This window comes from Boleophthalmus pectinirostris, unplaced genomic scaffold (genome assembly GCF_026225935.1).
Source record: "Boleophthalmus pectinirostris isolate CB_2022bp ecotype Guang Dong unplaced genomic scaffold, ASM2622593v1 HiC_scaffold_22, whole genome shotgun sequence".
Classification (NCBI taxonomy): Eukaryota; Metazoa; Chordata; class Actinopteri; order Gobiiformes; family Gobiidae; genus Boleophthalmus; species Boleophthalmus pectinirostris.
In genome coordinates this window covers 10,121,497-10,144,280 of record NW_026571190.1, presented here as the reverse complement: position 1 = coordinate 10,144,280, position 22,784 = coordinate 10,121,497, and the positions used below count along the sequence as shown (strand labels likewise).

Below are 22,784 nucleotides of genomic sequence, written 5' to 3'. Positions count from 1 at the left end.
TTCTAATACACACACACGCGCACACACACACATACACACGCACGCACGCATACACGCGCACACGCACACACACACACACACACACACACACACACACACACACACACATATATTGGATTCCCATTCTCTTTGGGGACATTGACAATAATTTCTTGGATCCTAACTTTAGCCATAGTCAACACTTTAACCTATATCTGAACTTTAAACCATGTTGTTGATTTATTAATAAAAGATTTACATTTTATAATAAAACAATTCTCTTCAAAGTTCACATTTTCAATACATCTTGGAGAATTGAGAAAAAAATTAAAGAACTGACAAATGAATACAAGAATCTGACAAATGAATACAAGAATCACAAACACAATTTTATATGCAGAGTAAAATGGAATATTCAAAAATTGCAGCCTATGCGATCTCCTAAAAGCATCCATTCAAATTGAGATTTCGATTCACTTGCAACCCCAGTCCCCACAATATAATAAATGCTTACTCACACACACACACACACACACACACACTGTCCATTAACCATGCAATCCCATAATGCACTTCTCCTGCTCGTCAGTCAGCTGGGCGTCTTCTCATTTTACAAAACCAATGCGTGTAGGGCTAAAGAGTTGAGATTTCCAGTTTTATTGCAATATATTTTGGTGATCATTTCTTCTTATGTAGGTTTATATCTTACTTCTTCAGTTATCATTAGTTTGCTGTTTTATAGTGCTACTGGGGATAATGTATATTCGCTATGTTAAACGCTGGTTCGACCAAGCGCAAACTAACTGGACGCCGTTATGTTGCAGTGGACAAAAACAAGAGAGAAGTCCAGACCAGAGCCTCGAATGTGAGCGGAGACAGAGCAGTGCCCAGCCAGAACCAGAGCTCCAGTGAGGGGGTAAGTGGGTTCATCTTAAGGTTGAACCATTTGGGGAAAATATCTAATTGTGATTTTTCTGACAAGCATTGTATTTGGATCGGATTTATGATTTAATAATAGGATTCTGTTCAGTGTTCACATTTTAAACCTGGAGAATTCACAAAAAGACTGAAATATGAACTTGCAATCAATACAAACTAACTACAGGGTTAGCACTTTCTAGGCAGAATGAGACAGGATATTTTGTTTTTGTGGAGGTAATTGCATCCATTCACATTGTGATTTTGATTCATTTTGCAACCCTAATACTTTTATATGGTCAGAAAATACTAGATAACTAGCATAATCATGAATACCCAATAATTACATCAGATTTTTGGCTCTCACTTTATAACTATAGATCAGATTTATGTATGTATTTCAGCTTCCTGAAATATGCAACACTTTTATATCTTTTCCTATTCAGAAGATATAATGTTTAGTTTTTAAATAGTAAATTACTGTTGTAATAATGTCAATGGTCCTAATTTTTTGTCCCACAGAATGTCCATTATCATGTACATTAACACTTTTTTATTGTTTTCATTGTTAATTGCTAATTGATGGATGGAAAACTTGAAGAAATACCTTGTTTACCCACTGTTTACTGAAAGAAAAATGTGGATAAAAGTAGTCAATGTATGTCCAGCTGCAATGATTTCTCTCGAAGAATTTTTGAACTGATTGAATGTCAAATATCTACCCCTCAGGGCCCAGATGCAGTGAACACCCCCTCGGCTTCTCGTGTCCCTTCGGCCGATACGATCACCTCCAGCTCTGCCCAGTCTCCATCTCTCTCCAAACCCAAGACCCCCACTCGCTCCAGCCCCAAAACAACCTCCCGTCTTCAGCCAAGTGCGCCCAGGACCACCCCCTCCTCTGCTCCTGCACCTGCAACGGTGGAGGATGTGAAACAATCGAAGGAACAGGCAGAGAAGAAGAGCCAGGCGATTGTACAGCTCAGGAGGCTTCTGCTGCAGGGGAACAAGAGGGTGGAGGCACTGGCTCTGGTCATACAGCACCTGTTCAATGAGGTGAGGCACAGGGGGTGGTTTAATTAAGTGTATATATACAGGGTACTTCAACAATACCTTTGGTCAATTTGAATTAAGTAAAGAACTCAAATGTATTTATTTTTATTGACCCAAAGTATTAAAAAACAGCATAAAACATTATAAAGTCCTGACTGGGTTGGGTGATATGGAAGAAATTCATCAGTTTTTTCTGTATATTGATTGATCTTGATTTGATAATTTTTTTCTTTCAAAAAGTTTAATCATTGCCCTTTATTGCAAAACATTTTTAAATTCTTTCCGTCAGTGTCTGCACTCTTCTCCAAACCACACGCTTTTACTGAGAGAGGATTGGCTATAGACTTCTTCATTAAAAAGACACAGTCTGGTCATTGATGATTATAAATGACTGAATCTCAATCTTGATAAATAATTTGTAGCCCTGATGCACTATCCATGAATTGCTCGTAGTCCCGGTTTAGTCTTGATTTAGTCCTGGTTTAGTTTTGGTTTAGTTTTGGTTTAGTTCTAGAGTAGTTCCTCACGTGTGTCTGTATACATCCACAGCGCATGGATCGGGGCGAAGCTGCAGATTAGCGACTCTACTCCCTGTGAACTGTTATCACCAATGTTTTATGCTTTAAAAATGATGTATCTGGAATATTGCACCACATTTCACAAATAATAATAACACAGTTTTGACATGATCTTTTGAACACTTAAGAGTCTCAAAGCGAGTGCTTTTACTCTAGATAGGAAAGAGCAGATGTGAGGTGTGCTCACAACTTTTAGGCTTGTGATGCTCAGCCATATCCCACTGCAGCCTTTGTGATCGGAGATTTAAAATCTCGCAAGATTCTCCTTGCGTCTGTGGTGTGCACTTTTTGTCACACATTTAAAAATCAGGGATGAAATTACTAAAACATTTGTAAACATTTCTAAAACTAACCTTAAACAAAGAATTCATTAGAACACTACATTTTATTGGCTTCAAATGAAATAATTATAGTGCAGGTTAGGTGGCTTTTACTGTTCATATTAACAACAGACCTGTATGTCCCCTCAGGGATTTCTTACAAACCCAAAACAATTACAAAGAAGTCTGTGATCTAATGATTACTCCGAGCTGTCACCTCATGGCACCAGGGCGTACTTAAATCCTCATAAAACATAGATATACCACCTATGCACTTTTAAAATGACTAGTCTGCTGTAGATAATGTGAATGATAGACTTGTTTTAACACGTAATTTCTATAAGAATAATATTTGCTTTATAATAATATTGTAGTCATAATTACAGATGAATCACATGTTTTTCTCATGGCTGATGCAGATATTAATTGTTTAGAAGCCAATATTTTCCACCTGCTATCCGATTTATTACTTTGCCTGGTTCACTATGGTAGAAAGGGTATTACCATTTACTGACTATATATTTAATTAAGAATAGGTTTTGTTTGACAGCAGTAACTTAATGTTAAACAATGCATTACGGTCCATATAATATTTCATACATTTTGAAGTTGCATATTTTTTCCTGTTCAAAAGATATAGCATTTTGTTTTAAAATTTCTATAGCAGTGACCCTAATTTCTTAGCATTCTGAACCATTTGATAGGTATAGATACTTATCATTGGGTAATCTTTTCCAGACATGTTTGACACACAAATCCCTCAAATGTTCCCGTGTTTGTGTCTGTCTGAGGAGGTAAAATGAGGTAAACTGAAGTGGAAACAGCTCACAGACCCTCCCTCCCCTTTGGCAAAGCAGCAGTAGTTGCCTGTTATTACCGGTGTAGTCAGTGTATACAGTGGATTGTAATGTTTGTTTTTAGTCGTTAGCATAGCCGACAGCATAGTATAGCAGTAGCAGCAGTGATTGAGGTGGTGGGACTTGCCTGAACACATAACATCCAAAAATCATTAAAGTGCATATGACAGATTTACATGTTTTTCTAATAATGACTTTCTCTGATGGGAAAGTATATTTATCATAGTTTTACACAAGTCGGGTGGAATTTGGTGGACACATACTTGAGAATAAAAGTAAAAAACAAATACAACAGCGGTCAGTTCTAAAATGTAATACGTCTGTGTCATCAACTATGAAAATACCACCCAAAATGCAGGGTCAATTTACACACAAGGAACACATGTTTTTATCGGTCTAATTATAACAATTGTCTAATTTAAACACACTACTGTAGGTAGCAGAACATAAGTGCACATTTGGAGCCAGAAGTTGGTTGGGTCTGAAAGTCTCTAAATTTTGTGTTAGATGGAGGTCAGAGAGGGAGTGGTAACAGTAGTAATATTCCCTTTACTGTAGCCTTTATGGTTCTGTATAAATGATAGCCTGCACTGGTGTTGTGAATAATAACTTAGTGACTGTGGTTAAGTTGTGACATAAGCTCCTGTAATGGACTTGTTTTGGTAAACACTATATCCTTAAACTAGAAATATGGACAAGCAAACTGATAATGAGTGACATTTATTTTTATGGTCTTTTACAGTAATATTATTTACTGTTTGGTCTGTATGATGACTTAATGTGTGTTATTAACTCTCCACTGTGCAATTTTCTGAGGGAGACCTGCTCATCACAGAGATGTTGTTGTTTAGCCTAGAATGTTCCTCAGTATGGCATTGAACTTATCCGTCTCCATGTAGACAAGCTTATCAGTTGACCCCAATCACCGTTAGGATGCATGTCTGTTATTTTATTACAGGTCTCTTTATTGCTCAAAAACACTATAATAAAATAACTGCTATATGATAATAATAATAAGGCATCGTGCTTTTCAAGACACTCAAAGTATTTTACAATGCATTATTCATTCACTCTTTATCCGGTGATGGTAAGATATTACTGTAGCCACAGCTGCCGTGAGACAGACTGACAGAAGTGAGGCTGCCATACTGCGACATCAGCTCCTGCACACATTCCATATATGTGCTAGCCAAGGTAGGTGCCTAAGGACACAGTGTGTCCAGTATGGCACCTGGTGCTTCTTTTTCAACTAGTACTCTGTGGAGTTGTTAAATAGAGCAGATATAAGTGGCTCTCTGTGTGTTTGCCCTGGTTCATGTGCGTTCCAGGATGTGTCTGTCGGCATAAGGACTCACTGAAGGAGCAGAGTAAATATTTGTAGTGTGATTATGAGCTTGTGTGGAGTTATGGTTAAAGAGCCAGCTGCTGCTAATCTGTCCTTCACTGGTACAATATACACCAGAGTCACTTACAGACAATGTCAACCACTACTTGGGTGTCTCTAATGCCTTGAGTAATGTACTATGGACTATTTAACTATTTTTATTACATGACATAACATTCGTAACAGGTGATAGGGCTTCTCAATTATAGCTCTGGAATGGCTTCTGCTGAAAGGTGAAAGTATTCAGACAAAAACTTCAAGCTGATATTTGAAGCACGACAACAGTGGAACAAGCTGAGAAATCACTTTTGTTAAATCCAGTTCAGAGAAAAGCAGACATATTTTCTGTCCACAAATATACAAAGCACTTCCCTCACAAATAAAATAGTCTGTGTTTCTGCTAGAATAGGCTGAAATATGCCCGCCAGCATCGTTTGTTTTGGTGTGTTTGGGCATTTCACCTTTGGCTCCACCCAAACCACAATGCTGCCCTGTGATTGGTTCAGTCAGGTTCAGGTTTGTAAACTCACAGATATCACAGGAATTGGTCAGGTCTGCTGCTCCTGACAAGTTTAATCTGGTTTTTGTTTTAGAGATAGGTCAAAAGCAAAGAACTTTTTTTTTCAACAGGTAAAATAAAACACATACCTTTACAATTTGAACTGTTGACGACTACATTGAAAAAGTCAACTCTGATCATTTTATGGCCTTGTAAAGAGTCTGCTACTATGCATTTCCATTCCTCTAAGTGTCACAAAACAGTATAGTGTGTTATGCAAGTCATTTACCTAAACCTGTTCAGTGTGAGTTCTGTGACGTGTCTGAGCGGTTATCTTTGTGCATATCTTTGGGTGAGAGAAAGTCTCATTTGAAAACAACCTGTTATCTCCTCACATGTTTATGATCTGTTACATAATTCTGAGCATGCTGTTCCTTTTCTAAGGTGTCTGTGTGTCTGTGTGTGTTTGTAACAGTGGTTCTCATTATGTGGTGTGTGGACCAATAGTGATACTGGGAATTCCCATTGTGGCATTTATCCAGAATGTTGAGAAATTAGGACCATAGCGATTAGCTATTTAAAACTAAATATTAGATCTTCCAAGTAAAAAACGTCCTCAAAATGCTGCAGTTGAGACATGTTATATCCCTGGCTTAGTCCCTGTGTAGTCCTGGTTTAATACTTTTGTAGACCTAGCTTTACTCTGTGGCATCTCAACTCCTGGATACATTTAATTTGGGCTTTAGAGTTAAGCCTTCTTTAAGTCTATTTTTAGTTTTTAATTCCTTATTAAGTCATCATTAACTTTGATCTAGAGTTAAAAATCAGGTAGCTGTATTTTTGTGAGTCATTTTACAACCCTTTGTGTCTTATACCTAAACCTCAATGACTACATTTAAAATTATGGTTTACACATTTTTAGTGGATTGACAAAATGCTGAATATTGTTAACATGATGCTCAAAATATTGTCCAGATTTTCATATTTGTAAATATCTTCCAGTCTGAGCAGCAGTAGTAGTACCTGTGTTTATATAATGGAGTTGTAGTAGGCAGCGTGTACGTGGGAGGTGCAGGAATGTCCAAGCTGCTGTCAAGTCTTATCTTAAGCACTTCTACTAAAGTTATCTAATCTGGTATTTTTAAAAGGTGCTAGTGATTATAAACAGGCCCAACCAGACCGACCCAGGACATTTAAAGATGTACCAAAAAACTTTTCGGCTTGTGTTCATGGAGATGCTAGTAGTTTGCCTAGAATGTGCCATGATATATTGAGGAAATGTTTTTTTGTTTTTTTTTATGTAGATAAGTCAAGTTACAGGTCAGGTCTGTGGAGACGTGACTCTGCTCTGAGTAAGAAAGCATGTTTATCAAGGCCAACGTTTATCCATTTTTTTTTACCAATAACAATGCTTGTAATAAAATGAATGCTTGATAAATGAGTTAAATGCCATATTGTGTAACACTCCATACAAAGCAATAACATACCAGAAAAGCCAGAAAAGTGGCATAGTGTAGCTTTAATTGGAGAGAAGAGGGCATTTGGTGGGTCGGTCCTTCTGCTTCTTTTACGGCTTGTGTTTTATGAGTTGTCGTAAAGTTCAGTATAATGGAATACACCATAGTCCGTGAGGTCACAGAAGAATAGTTTATCTCCCTTGAAGGTTAAGGTAAAAATTTATGGTCCAAGTGGTATGGTTGTGAAGAAATATTGATACACAGATACTAATCACATGACTTAAAGAAACTCTTGTGTAATGAAGTTGTGTTTTTTCATCATTAGGGATTAGCACCAGGAAGATATTTTACAAGCAAGTACACTAATTGTGTCTTTACTAAGCCTGGATAGTTTCCATATTTGATTTGATTTTTGAACAACTTTGCATCAAATAGGGACTGGGCTACAATTCAGGAAGCTGTTAATAATAATAATTAATTTACTGTACCAAAATACTTATGTGCAAGTAAACATGGATTACAAATATTATCAAGATTATTATTATTATTATTTTAATTTAAACCCTTGCTGAAGAATGTTAAAATTGCATTGCATCGTCACATTTTATGAGAGCTGCTGTCAGTTATCTGGGAATTTCCCAGATATTGATATCGATATTAAAACAAAAGCGATGTGTTCATTTGTAAACTTTACTTCACTATAACTTAACTTTGTTCTGTTCTGTACTATAGATTTTAAAAGCTTGATATTAATATTGGCAAATATTGGTTGTTGGCCACAGCCAATTAAATATCAGCTCAAAAAAATCCATATTGGATCATCCCTACATTGTATAGCCCTAACAGAGAAAGCCCTATGTGGACCAGGGACACAGGACAAAAACAGTGAAATGTGGCAGTTGAACATGCACCATTCCTTTTAGTGGTACGTGCACATGACAAACCTCAAAGAGTGAAAGATAAGCAATAAGGTGGGAGGGGCCGCTAAAATAACTCACATTCCAACATCGTACAGTTTCCAAGCAGCAGAATTGGTGGAGAGAGAGGGAAAAAGAGAGAGGAGAGAAGGCATAGAGAAAGTGAGAGGAGGAGGGAGTGAAAAAGAAAGGAGGGAGAATGGAATAAGGGAGTGAGAATGAAGGGTCAGTGTAAGAGAAAAGGGCAGACAGAGAAAGCAAGAGGGCGCAAAAAGAAAGAGAGGTGAGGCAAAGAGAGATGAAAGAGGGAGGGGAAAGAGTTTGACAGTGAAGTGAAGAGGAATTGTGAGAGGTAAAAAAGGGAAAGAGATAGATTAAATCGGGGAAAGAGACACAACATAACAGAATTGAAACAGGATGAGATAAATGATGCGAGGAAAGGACAATAGAGAAAGAAGACAAACATGTGAGAAAGAAAGTTGACAGGAGAGAGAAAGAGAATAAGAGAGAAGTAGAAAGGGAGAAGAGAGAAAGGAGAGAGGGAGAGAGGAGTGCATGTCCTTAGGGGAGGACTTATGTGGCAGGTACAGAGTGGGAGGAGCCTGGAGCCAGATGAACTGTCTGTCAACACAAGCTAACATTTGGAGAGCAGCTGGAGAAGAGGCAGCAGTGGCAGTAGCGAAAGTTAGCATAAGTTGTAATAGTTTTAGCTGTAGCATGTGCGTTTGTTGTTGTTCATTATCCAGTTTGGGACTATAGCAACATGGGAGCTAATGGGAGCAAGGCACTCCCCAGTACAACCAAGCCACCTTCAAATCAACAGAAACGCAAGAAGAAGAGAAAGGTTGGTACAATTTAAATGTATGGGAAAGTATAGGAACTGTTAAATGCAAGAGTAATTTTGTAAGGTATTTTCTGAGCAGATCTTGCATGGTGTGAAACCTGCATTAGTCTAGTTTTGGGGCATTTTGTTTAATTCATTTTTAGTCCAGGTTTAGACAAGTTTAGTCCTGGTTTATTCCCTGTTTTAGTACTAAGAATTGTTTCTAAAGTCCCTAGTTAATCTACATTAATATCAGTGCTCTGGTCCTGGTTCAGACCTTTTGTAGTCCTAGTTTGCTCCATGTCTAGACCAGGTTTAGGTAAAGTTATAGTACATAGAATTTAGACTCACTATAAACTTGGATTGGTCTAGGTTTAGGCCAGTTTCAGTCCTGGTTTAGTCCATGTGTAGACTAGGTTTAGCCCATGTCTAGCCCAGGGTTAGTCCATGTCTAGGCCAGGGTTAGTCCATGTCTAGGCCAGGTTTAGATAAGTTTGGTGTTTAATGAGATTTCATCTTGATTAGACAGACTACATGCTATACTCCTGGATTGGTCTAGGTTTTAGTCCTATTGTCGTCCTGGTTTAGTCAATTTTTTAGACCTGTGGATTGTTTTCATTGTTTCCATTTCCATCCTGGTTTTAACCTGGGATAGTCTAGGTTTTGTTTTGCCACTGATTTATGACCCTGGTTTAGTCAATTTGTAGTCCAGGTTTAGATCACACCCAGACAATTTTAGTCCTGGTTTAGTTTTAGTTTAGTCCTTGATTATAGCCCTGGGCTAAGTTCTTAAGTCCAATTTTCTGAGCCTGGTTAAGTCCATTTGTTTGTCCTGGTTTAGTCCTTCTTAAGATTTTTTTCTCCAACAATGTGCTAACATTTTAAGTATTTGAAAGTTGAATGGAATATTTGACGAATTGCTCATTTAAAAGGAATTAGAAAAGGCGTGCTTAGATGCATTCGTAGTTCTCATACCACACTGTTATTAACACAATGGACCTAAACAGGTTTTTGTCATCTTGCATACAGCTATTAGAATGTATTGCACATTTAGTCCTGTTGTAGTCCTGGATTAGTTTTGTGTTAGACCTGGTGTAGTTCTGTTATAGCCCTTGATTAGTCATTATTCTTAGTTTAGGCCCTTTTTGGTTCTGCATTAGACCTGGTTTAGTAGTGTTTTAGTCTTAATTTGGTCCTGCTTTTGTTCTGGTTTAGACCTGGTATATTACTGGTTTACACCCCAATTAGTCCTGGGTTAATCCTGGCTGTTTTGCAAAGCATTATTTTCTGTTTTATTTGCTCATTATTTTTAATCTTTTGTGTAAACCATTTGAATGTCAGTTTGCCATGCTTGAAACCATGTGTCCTGATTGTGCAAATGCACTGTTGACTTATCAAGAAAAACTTGTACCTCAGTCAGTAGCACAAGCTGAACTATTCTAGCCGTGAATGATATTGAAAAACTAAATCTACAAGACAGTTCACAGTGCTCCCTGGAGCATTTGAGAGAAGAATGAAATGAACTGATAAACTAGTACAAGAATCCCATATATTTCAAAACATTAAGTTATCTGCAGAAGGGCCTTAGATTGCCTAAATAACTGCAGCCTAATAAATAATAAATAAAAACCCTAATAAATAACTGCAGCCTTTTAGCAGTTCAGTGTCTTTTTTCCAGTGTTGCAGCGTAGCATGCAGGAGAATTGAAATATATAAGACAACTACTATAACTATAAATATTTTAAATTGCCTTAATTTACTTGTCAAACATTTGTCAAAATGAAAACTTCCGACTCAACCAGGACCAAAACTAAACTCATAAAATCATGATCAGGAAAGTCATGAGTAAAAATCTACCTTTTCTTAAATTTTACAAAAACATTTACATTTACATTTATATTTACATTTACAAAACATTTAAAAACATTTGCATTTCTGTCTGATGGCACATTTGTGTCGTAGAGATTTAATATTCTTTTATACTTGTTTTTTCCATATTTATTGAAATTTTTGACACTATACGTTCACTATACTATACTATACGTTTACTTTTGAAATATTTTCTGTCAGATGGAAAAAAATGTTTTAATTGTTTTCTCGAGATATTGATATTCGATATATTCAATTCAAGTATATTTATAATATAGCACTTTGCGAATAATTGCACCCAACAAAATCAGTCCTTTAAATCTTTGCTTGTTTTTTCTCGTGTCTAGCATCTGTTCTCTGGCTGTGGCCCTAACTTGCACTGGACAGATGGACTTTACGAGTGTGAAAGCAAAAGTCCAAACACATGTCCATTTTGCTATTGTAGTATATACGACTGTGCTACTGTTGTTTTAGCAAGGCCCTTTGGTTTAGTGCAGCTGTCAGGACGCATGCAGCAGTGACAGACGCAAAGATAGACTGTTTAGGAAATAAACAGCTTAGACTGATCTGTGTCATGGTTATATTTTGGATTTAGATATTAGGTTTGTTATGGGTTGTGTTTTGAAATTAAAACACAAAAAGGGAGGACATCTGACACACAGGGACATTTCAGTTGTTTCTTATAGAGTGTTTCCTATAGATTTTGTTATTATTATACTTTTTTCTCATTCAATCTGAGGAATATAAATGTTCCCTAATGCCTGTATTTCTATTTTAAACAGTAATTTTTGACCATTGTATATTTTTTAAGTTTTAAGTTAATGATCATACAATGAGCAACTAATTTTGTTATGGCAATATATAGTTGAGTTTATTTCAGACTATGGGGGACTATTTTAGTCTATGGGAACTATCATTTTCTCACAATACACTATGCGTTGTTTCATTCACACATGCAACATATATTTAAGTTGTCTCTTTCTGCAGAGCTCAAAACACTAACGTACATATTGTGATGTCATTAGGTGGTTAGCCGCTTTTACTTACTCTGCTCTTTTCAGTGGTCAAATTGCCAGTAAAGATACCATTGGTTTGCCACATTCTGATTGTTTACTATGAGACACTGCAGTCATTTATCCCTGGAATCTTTGGTATCAGCCATTACATAACGGTAATGGTTATTAATTTGCAACATGCGAAACAAGTGCTTAAACTTTGCTTTCAGCTGAAGCCGATATTGAACAAGAGTGTGTGTATGTGTGTGTTTGACCCATTGACCTGACCTTTGACCTGAAACAGTAACACGTCTCTAGAGGTAAGGTGTTGAGAAGTCAATGAGGCAAAGATCACCTGACTTAGCCTACGATCTCTCCCAGCCAAGTATTGCAGAGTAAACGATTTTACTCCTAAAGATTAGCTGCACTTGTATAATGGAAATTGCTTTAAATTAGCTACAACTTTTGGATTGTATTTAATTGGTCAACCCTCTATTTTAGTGTAATTCGTTCGTTCACACAAATTGTCTATTTTCAAATACTCTGAAAACCATATCTTTGCTTTGACAGGTTTCATCAATGACACATTATCTGTAATTATGCTTACACCACAAATCATAGCTCAGTTCATTGCCAAATTGTCTGATAGATATATATATGCTCTATTTTGTAATAAACTTGATAACTTTAAAATAGCCCGAAGTCTTGTCTGGTACCTGTGAAGCAGAAGAGAGACCGTTTCAGTCCAGGTTTCAGCCTGTTCAATCCTGTTTTCTCCTGTAGTCTCGATTCAGTCCTGGTTTAATCCTGGTCTAGTCCTGGTTCAGTATGGGTTCAGTCCTGGTTCAGTGATTTTGTCCTAATTTAGTTTTGATTCAGCCCTATTTCAGTTCCGCTTCAGTCCTGACCTAGTCCTGGTTCAATCCTAGTTCAGTCCCAGTCTAACCCTGGTCTAGTCCTGGTTCAGTCCTGGTTCAGTCCTGGTCCAGTCCTAATTTTGTCCTGATGTAGTTCTGATTTAGCTCTATTTCAATTCTGCTTCAGTCCTGGTCTAGTCCTGATCTAGTTCTGGTTCAGTCCTGGTTCAGCCCTCGTTCCTAAGATTAAATGGAAAAACACTGTCGAACTTGTCATTCTAACTCACAAAGTATACAAAGATTTATGGACAGCTTCAACTATTTTCTCACAGAAGCCAGTTTTTATCTGTACGAGAGGCTTGAACTGACCTGCAGTGTTTTTGTTGTATAAGTATTAAGGCTCCCCACAGGCTATATTGTTTAAGAATTCCAAGAACAACTTAATTATCGAACTGAGACAGGTTAGAGAAGACAGGTAGAGATAGATCCTCTGTGTTTGACCAATCCTTCAGTGCCCCGTGGCTTGAATCTATCAGGAGTGGTAGACCAGATCAGAACCAGGATCTTCGTCAGGAGAACTAAGATGGAGAGTAGCCTACCCTGCATGTTTTATCTCGATGGGGAGAAAAAGACTATATAAAAAGTATATAGTGGTGTCACCTCTCCCCTGATCTCACATGTAACTTGGCCACGTGCTTGCTTTCATTGAGAGAAATGGGTTTAATGACGAATATTTTAGTAGTCAAGTAGTCAAACGAAATTTAAATACATTATAAACCAAATAAATGCTGATTATTTTCTTATTGTCTTTATTGTCACTATCTTTTCAGGTGACTTTGTTCACTAATGTTCCTATGGGGTAAATAAGTAACTACACCACTTTGCAGAGGTTAAATTAGTTCTCTTTTTACCTTGGTTCCTTGATCTTTTGACTGTGTCCAGGTTGTAAAAATGCTATACTGTCCACTGGTTTCTCATCCATATCTTTAAAGGTCCCATATTACACAAATTACATTTAGTTATAATGTTGTTACCTCATCAAAAACATGCCAGGAGTTCTGTGAGTTGTGTTTTGTTTCATTCCCACATGTGTACTGGGTTTGTGTGTTAAATGTGTGAATGAAACAAAACTCTAGCTATGCTTTGATGATGAAACAACATAACATAGATCAGAAAATACAGAAATATAGGATTTAAAGTATCTCTCTATTTGTTCATAATTTTAACAATTTTGTGTCTGCATGTTTTATTTTGTAGCGCGAAGAGACATTGAAACAGAAGAAGGAGCTCACACAAGAACTGTCCACTCTCCGAGATGAACTGGGTAAGTTATTTTAAACCAACTAGCATCATGATTTAGGTGTTTAGTTGTCTATCTAAAGAATTTATTAAACCTCTTTATCGAAACCTGGATTTATTTACAGATAAATAAGACTGTATAAATAAAAGATGCTGTACCTGATTTTTACTGTCTTAATGATGTGAAAAACAGACAGCAGCAAAGCATCTTGGTCTATGTAGTTCTAGGTAGTTGCATGGTTTGTATTTGCATCTGAACCATGAGGTTAACTGCCATTCAAATGGTACTGTGAGAGAGGTCTATGAGAATTTAAGACTGGTTCAACCAAGGTTTAGTCCTGCGTTATCCCTGGTCCAATCCTGGTTCTCTCATGGCTTTGGTCCTGGCTGCTAAATCCTAATTTATTTTTCTGGTTTAGTCTTGGCTTCAGTCCTGGTTTAGTCCTGCTTCAGTCCTTGTTAGTCCTAGTTTAGTCTTGGCTTTGGTACTGGATCAGTCCTGGTTCTGTCCCGGGTTAAGCCTAGTTTAGTCCAACTTCAGTCCTGATTTAGCCCTTGCTAGTCCTGGTTTATCTTTGGCTTTAGTCCTGTTTCAGTCCCGGTCTTCCTCTTCACGAGCTCTAACCTGCCTCTGTCTGCCTTCCAGTGTTTTGCTTTTACGATCTTTACTTTTATCACCACAGGAAACTCAAACAGCTCTGTCATTTGTGTCTACAATGTAATTAGAACTCAATTTACAAAATGAAACGTTGTTTGTCTATAAAACTTTGGGTGTGCACATTTTTGAAACATCCCCATTTCATCATAGCTTTATGGTTTGATTCACATATTAAACTAAATCCAACTTTTCTGGTGGAGGGACGTTTGATATTGTGATATTATTGTTTTTGCTTAATGTGTTCAACAGTATGGCAAATTACATACTGGTCCAGTCCATGGAGATCAAGAATGTATGCTTTTCACTGTATTTTCTAATAATAAAAACACAAGATATATGAAAGAGAGATTTGCAAGTAGTATAAACCATTTATAAGCTCAGAATTATTATTTTCAGAATTATGAAAAATTTTGATCTTTGCCATAACGATTACCAATGCAAAACAAAATATTATGTCTTTGAATGATGTCCCGTGCTGTAGATTTGGCCATGTTGATGTATTTCCATAAACAAATCATGTCTGCACACTCTGTCTAGGACTCCGTGGACAAACAAATCCAGTATAATGCATTTCAATGGGATCTGAAGGAGTGCAATTCTAAACAATATGTATAAATAGTTATAACAGTGTCAAACTATTGTTGTGGGATGTAAAAGTATTTCTTGAGCATTTGGTTATGAAGTGATTGTATAGCATGGGTTTCAGAAGATATCACAACAAGGCCAATAATATTTAAAGGTTCACTGTGTAACTTTTCTGGTGGAGGGTCTGCCATCTGCTTGTGACCATGAAGATGTTTTTTTTTTTTTTTCTGAAATGTCCCTGTATGGCATGAAACATATCTGTCTTAGCATTTAATCAATAACATGGGTTTTTATTGACCTAAAAACTTGCATTCTTACTGTGAGTGGGCTCACCTCTCCACAGATCTGACTAGTAATCTGACCCTATCGTGTCACCTGCTGTCTTTGTATAGATAAATACTTTGGAACATTCCAGGCAACAACAAGAGAGAGAGAGAGAAGCTATTACAGACCCTCCACCAGGAAAGTTACACAGTGCATCTTACATGCAGATGGGGGCAGCTACAATGAATAATGTAAAAATGCCTAATATAGTTCTTGGGTCCAGTCGCAAAAAGAAATAATCAGGTTCAACATTTGTGCAGTTACCTTCTGGATATTTCATGTCAAAGTACAAAAAAAAAACTCTAAAAAACAATTGATTTTTGCCCCTTTTATCATTTGTCATTGTGGTAAAAGTAATAGTAGTAGCAGTAGTAGTAGCAGTAGTGTGATACTAAATTGTAGCAACCGCTGTCAGCTTAATCCTTTACATATTTTAGTCTTTAGAAATTAGAATTTGAGAAAACAGATCTCTGTACATGAAAATGTACATTGACTCCAGTGACGTGTGACTGCTGTGTTAAACTCAGATTAGAATGATTAGGAGCTTTGTTCACTGTCACAGCTCTGTCCTGAAGCGTGTTTGAGAGCGGCCATTTTCTTGTCACTTCTCACTGTTGAGGATTAGTGTGTTTTTACAGAGAGGAGACAGAGACGCCAAAATATGCACCAGAGAAATAACACTGCTACAAATATCATCAAGTCAATTATACAAGTGCGCAGATGTTTCCACCATCCCATTATTAAAGGTGCACTATGGAATTTTTCTGGGGGATCAATGTCTTCTCTCTACGGGTATGCTATTGCTTTGTCTAAAAGGTTTCATAGTTTGGCATTAAATTGATCTATATCCATGGAGATGGTATGTATAATAATAAAGTTACAGGTCAAGTTACAGGTTTTTGTAATGTTACTCTATTTAAATAACGTTTAGATTGAATTGTGACCTCACTGTCCATACCAAGGTTTTATTTTGGAAACACAGGAATCTACATCTGTGCCCTACATACCACCTGATAGTGTTCAATTTAACTTAAATATAGCTTGTTTAAACTTAGACAGGGGAGCTATAAGACTTCACACTCAATACAAAAGCATGTGAAACTGTAGACGGACATTAAAACACAGTCCTGGTTTAGTATTGGTTTAGTCCTGATTAAGTCCTAGTTTAGTTCTGGTTCAAGCCTGTTTTTTAGCGCTGTTCAGTCCTTGTTTAATCCTGGTTTGATACTCACTCACATAAAACCAATGACCAATATGGGGCGATGATGATTCTTGGTGAAGTCATAGTTTGGGGTGGACCCTGTTTAGTTCTTGTTTGTCTTTGTTCAGTCCTTGTTCTGGTTTATTGCTTACAAGCTTGTTTCTTTCACACTTATTTAAATTGCCTAATGAATGTAGAATGTATTGTACTGCTAAGCTGTGTCCATTTCAGGGCCATAGCTGCTGGTAGTCCTTAAGACTTGTCCTAAGATCTGGTTTAGTCCTGGTTTAGACCTATACATAGACATGGTTTAGTCCTAGTTCTTAAATGATTTGGGTATTGTGTTTGGTGACTTTTCCTTTTTCAGAACTTTAGCATTATTGTTATTGTAGTGTCAGGGAAAATTTTTATCTTCTTAGTTAATGTAAAAAATATATATATAATAGTCACTCGTCACATACAAAAAATAAAATAGCTTGAGAATACCATATTGTTTTTCAAATAGTTTGCAAGTGATTTGTGATAGGTGGTATGCAGAAGAAATTCATAGGAGATATTTTTATTAAGAATGCAATTCACTTTGACTGGGTTGGTTCTGGTCAAGTCTTAGTTTAGTCCAGTAGCAGCATTTAGTCTATATATTGCAATTTTGTACTAGATATAAAAATGGTTTGCTCTTTCACTTTCTCCCCCTCCTCTCTCCCTCCCTCGCTCTTCTCTTTAAAGCATTACTGTCCATTTGACCTTTAGCTCTTTACACACAAGACAGAGGAATGCAAACTATGGTCACCACCCGGTGTTTGCACAGACTCACAGCTGTATGAAAACCTCTTTATTCTTTTGACTCAGGCCAAACCTGTGCCTCCGCTCTCTCCTTTAAAAACTCCCAAATAGTTTCACTGTGAAGCTGTAGATGGACAGAGTAGCATCACTGTTCAGAAAGCTCTCCCCATTATCAGATCACGTCTGCATAACTTGCATAATGTCAGGATAGACCACACATTTCATTATCTTTAACCACACAATATGTAACCTTTTGGCCAAAAATATACTAAAATAAAAGCACAGTTTTTGTTTTGTTTTTTCAATTGTGTTTATTGCATTGAAAATCATGCATACTGTGATCAGGCGTACATCTCCACAATCCTGACTCTTACTTGGTAGTATGACATCAAAGTATCTATTTCCATGAATGTCCTGAAGTATGGTTTTAACTTTCCCTATCCCACCAAACCAAGTCATAATTAGAAAAACATGAAAACCTGTCATATGCTCTTCTGGCGTTCAGTTCCAAACTCAATATACTTATGTGTTGATACAAAACATTGTGCAAAGTTTTTATCTTTGCTTAGGTATTGTGCACTTTATGGGGAGCAAACCTGTCAGGCGAGCACAAATTGCAGCTGTCTCCGATGTTCAGTGGGTTGTGAAATGTGTGACTTTTAGACATTTGAGCCATAAATCTTTAAAAATACCAGAACACTGCAGCTGTTAATCATCTGTTGACAACCTTGTTAAAACCTGTCATTGGTTTGTATAAGATTGCCTCATGTGTTGCTTTTAAGATTCCATGACTATTATTATTTTATTATGCTACTTACTATTGGATATTCTGTGCTATTTCATATATACAATTTCATATTTTTCCATAATCCATCCAAACGCATTTCTCTAAGTGTCAGTATTAAGCATGAAAATTATTTGAGAGGATTGTGCTTGAGAAGGCATCTGGCTTAAAATAAAGGCAGCGGGCAAGGAGATTCTCTGAAGGGGCGTGTTGTGTAGTATCAAAATACTGCTATGTCTATCTTGCAAGGTCACAACTTGCTAGCCTTCTTTGCAAGATACATTTTTTGTGTATCCATTTTGTTGTAGTGTGTGTTGTCCATTGTGTATTGAAGTTTGCATAAAAAAACTAATGAATGATCATAGATATACATTTTTTTAAGTCCAATGGAGTTAAATTTGGGTTAACTAAAGACATTAAGATGCATGGTTTCCTGTTATGTTATAATGAAAGTCTCCATAAGAGACCAGATCGACAATGAATCAGAAATAATATTTTGAGTTAGGAGCTGGTAAGATTTTCAAATGAGATCTGTAATCTGCTAAAGAGTCAGGGCCAATTTTTGCCCTCACAATAAAGCTAAAAACAACTAGCATGCTAATGCCCACCTTCTGATTATTGGATAATAACATGTTTTGATTAGATGCAGACTCAACTGACTTTTTACCTCAAGAGCTGCTCATATCTGCACTGGGGCAAGTGTGAACCAAAGTGTCTATTATTGGCTAATACAATGGGACCTAAGCCACTGTTTCAGAATATTTCAATAAATGTCGACTATGCTAAAAATAAATGAATCAGAGCACATATTAAACCTTTAACATAAACTTTCTGAAGTCCACCCTGAAAAACGGTTATTATTTTTGGACCTCTCCAGCACCTGTCTCTGCACATGTGTTATAACTACAGCACTGAGTCTAGTCTATAATAAAGAATAGAGCTGTGTGTGCTCCCAGCTGTCAGAGGCTTTGTCCCAGAAATAAAGCAACTGCTCTGCTCTACAACTGTTTCCTTTCAAACTTATGCAAAATGGATGTTTATGTTGCTGGATTTAAATTAAACCACACACTCCTATATATGTCATATGGACCCTTTTAAATACTCGGTCATCAAATTCAACTTTTAACTGACACCAGATTTAAATGCTAAAAAAGACCATATAAAAATATAGCCAGATAATGAAACATGTCACAATATAAATGTTTAGGGTCAGGATTTTGAGAATTATTTTTTATAAATGGGTTTAAATACCTGAACTCCCCCCACAACCATATTTCAAATAGAGCTGCTAAACTGGGCAGTGTGGCATTTCTTTTTCTGTTGGTAAACCTGGATGAGTAAAGAAAAGAGTGAGGGGGAAGGAGAGATGGGATCTAGAGGAACAGTGGATTGGAACAGGAACAGCGTGACTGGTCAAACAGGTATCCTCCACACTTTCAACTTCAAACCTGTAGCTGTAAGCAAGAAAATACTGTGTGATGTCACATAGTACTTGAAATTGCCCACTAGAGGCAGCACACACTCATTTTTTTACTTTTTCTAGCAGCGCCTTTATATTTTATCATTTGGATCAATCATATGTATTGACTTTTGTAGCTGGGGCTCTTTTAGGTCACAAAATCACACTTTATGATTTCAGTTAAGTTAAACTGTAACCAAACAACAGGACTTCAGATTGTCACTGTGGTGCCATCTAAGTTTAAATTAAAAAGTCAATATTGTAAGAGTGTATCCCTTAACAGTGCTTTCATTGTGCTGTGCTTTTTTTTTACAGTATTGTAGTTTTAGAAGAGTTTTTTGGGGATAGTGCTACTTTAGGCTTATTGCATCAGTCAGTGGTATAAATTAGTGTCAGTATTCTATAAAACACGTCAGAATTTGTTCTCGTGATATGCCTATCCTCAGCTTGTGTATATATTTTGTAGTGTAACTATTTTCCTTAGAGATACTGGCTGTACCTCCTGTTTGTTCGTCTCTGCGTTGTGTTGATAGATGGGGCGGTGGGGCGTGTAGCAGAAGTTTAAATTGGCCCTGACGTGTAGCACTGTTTGGAGCTGACTCTTGCATGTTAGAGTCATTACAGAGGAATGCAGATGTGAATGTAGCGCTTAATATTACCTGTGCAAAGACTCACACTGAGAATGAGAGTGAGAATCATAAGAATGTTCATTGCCTTTGGACAAAAAGACTAGAGGAGTAGGGAGAGGGCAGGGAGGAGAGAGAAATGTAAACAAATATGTAAATTGTAAATTTTTCTCTTTTTTTTTTTTTTTGAACATTCAAAGACATTTTAAATTAAATTATTATTCAGCACATGTTTGATAATGTCTACAAGCTAGTACTCATATGTATTTATTTTGCTGTTACTGAATGTGTTAGGTGTTGTCAGTATGTTTTTTGTCATTTCCTTTTAACTTTTTTTTTTATCCTTGGTAAATATAATAATGTCTTGGTTATTATGACTCATTGCTGCTCCTTGTGAAGGTCATGAAAACCTCATTGAAGTTTGTAGCACTTAAATGAAATCCCTGCTCTGCTGTTTGTCTGGCCAGTGTCGACATCTCAGTGCTGTGATCAGCTGCAGAGGGAGAAGGAGGAGGTGAGACTCGGGCTGGAGGCGGCTCTGGGCAAACTACAGCAGCAGCACAAGGAGGAGCTGGAGCAACTGGAGAACAGGTGAGCACAACAAATATACATTACAAAAATACCTCTGCAAGATTGTAAACAGGTGAATGCACACATGACTGACTCAAAAGGCGCCAATTCAGAATATGTCTCTGTAGATCTCACACTGCATCACTAACCTGGTCAGCAAGATGAATTCTCATGATATTTGTGAGTTCACAAACTCATGAGAATCCATCTGGCTCAGCTCCCAAAAAACTATTTTGTTTGTGGAAAAACGTGTAGAAGGTAAGCTCTTTGTGCATTTGTGGATAGGGAAGATGTCTGTGCTTCACCTTTTCCTGATCACTTTCACAAGAGTCATTCCAGATAAATGTGTAGAGCAGAATTCAGAGAGCTACATTATATCAATCTGGAGTTATATGTTCATGTGACACAATAAAATAGCAGCGAACACAGTTAATTGCTAATCTGAATCAAACCCAGATACCTTGTAGCTGTGAGGCAAGAGTGCTAACCACATGCATCTAATATTGTCAACAGGCTGCGCAGCTTCTATCAGAATGAATGGGACAAGGCTCAGCAGATGTACCAGGAGGAGGCCGACAAGTACAGAGAGCTGATGGAGAAACAGGTGAGGGGACACACTCTGATTTCTACACGCCTATTCTAATGTCTAAACATTGAATGACTGTGATTGTTTATGGTTCAGGTGAAGGATCTGAGGAATCGACAGGAAGCTGAGCAAAAGAAACAGGAAGAGATGCACAACCAAAACATGGAGTCTCTCAAACAGCAGCATGAGACCGCTCTACAAGGTCAGGACTGGTTTATTATCAAAGAATTTGGTTTGTAATTTGGTGCGTACATTATTATAGCACATGTAATTAGGCATGGGACAATTTTGAAATTTTGTGTCACATTTATCTTGGCCAAATAAAATAAAATGAATGATAATATTACAATATAACATACAGTATAAGGCATATTTCCCTCTGAGACAATAAAGGCAATTCTGAAATAACAGTTAAAATTTTTGACGGTTTAAAAATATTGTGTTCGCTTAAAAAGACAATAACACTGACTGACTGACTAAGTTCCATGTTTTAGAAGCTATTATACAATTGTACTTTGTTATAAATTAGAAAGAGAAAATCAGGGGAAAGAAAAGAAAGAAAGAAGGAAAAAAAAAAATTCTGTTGTCGATTATCACGATAATACAAAATGCACCACAATCTTTTTTATGATCCTTTTATATCACAGTTTGTGCCATTATTATTTCTTATTATTATGTCGTGTTTGTGTTCAGAGCTGAAGGCTGCACAACAGGCAGAAGTGGAAAACCTAGAGAAGACTCTGAAAGAGACTGAAGCTTCTCTCTCTGTAAGAATTCCTCTGTTCACATCAAAACTAAACCTAAAACTCACTGTCTCTGCTTTGAACAAACAAGAGTTGTTTACTCAGCTGCTGCACCACTACACAGCTTTCTCCCTCACACATCTTTCCCTCATCAAACAGGTCACTTAATGATTCCATTTCATCATTTTGAAGAGAATTTAAGTAAAGAAATACCCTTTATATTGAAATGACGTTTGTTTGATTAAAAAATAACATTTTAATGGAGAGCTCATGTTGTTAATATGTAGAAAGTGTAAGGCATGAAATCCATACTAAAATGTAATAATAAACAGTGCATTCTTCACAGCTGGCAAAGAACATTTTGTCCTAATCTATTGTTCTAAACTCTGATTACATTGAATTCAGTGGGTGATTGTAAGCTTCTTATTTTTTCAGGAGAAAGTGTTACAGTTGACAGCACAGAAGGACGCTTTGACTGAGAAACTGAACGCTGAAGAGGAGAGGAGGAAGAGGATTCTCAACGACAAGAGCCTGGTACAGTCAAATATGTCACAGCTTAACACAACTCCCCCCTGCTGGACAAAAAAAGCTATGTACATAGGTTTATTGATCCACAAGGAAAATTACTTGAGTATAAACTTTATATTGACAGACTAATATAGT

At 36.9% G+C, this 22,784-nt stretch overlaps 1 protein-coding gene across 1 annotated transcript in view; it reads left to right on the top strand.

The window, feature by feature from the left end:
* The window catches only part of LOC110167575 (microtubule-associated tumor suppressor 1 homolog), a 71,752-nt gene that overhangs the window by 45,093 nt on the left and 3,875 nt on the right, over positions 1-22,784 (top strand). The window contains exons 9-16 of the mRNA XM_020932938.2: positions 804-895; positions 1,627-1,950; positions 13,761-13,827; positions 20,690-20,813; positions 21,306-21,396; positions 21,475-21,580; positions 22,072-22,145; positions 22,557-22,655. Coding sequence (XP_020788597.2) covers positions 804-895; positions 1,627-1,950; positions 13,761-13,827; positions 20,690-20,813; positions 21,306-21,396; positions 21,475-21,580; positions 22,072-22,145; positions 22,557-22,655 — 977 coding nt within the window. The remainder of the gene's footprint in view (positions 1-803; positions 896-1,626; positions 1,951-13,760; positions 13,828-20,689; positions 20,814-21,305; positions 21,397-21,474; positions 21,581-22,071; positions 22,146-22,556; positions 22,656-22,784) is intronic.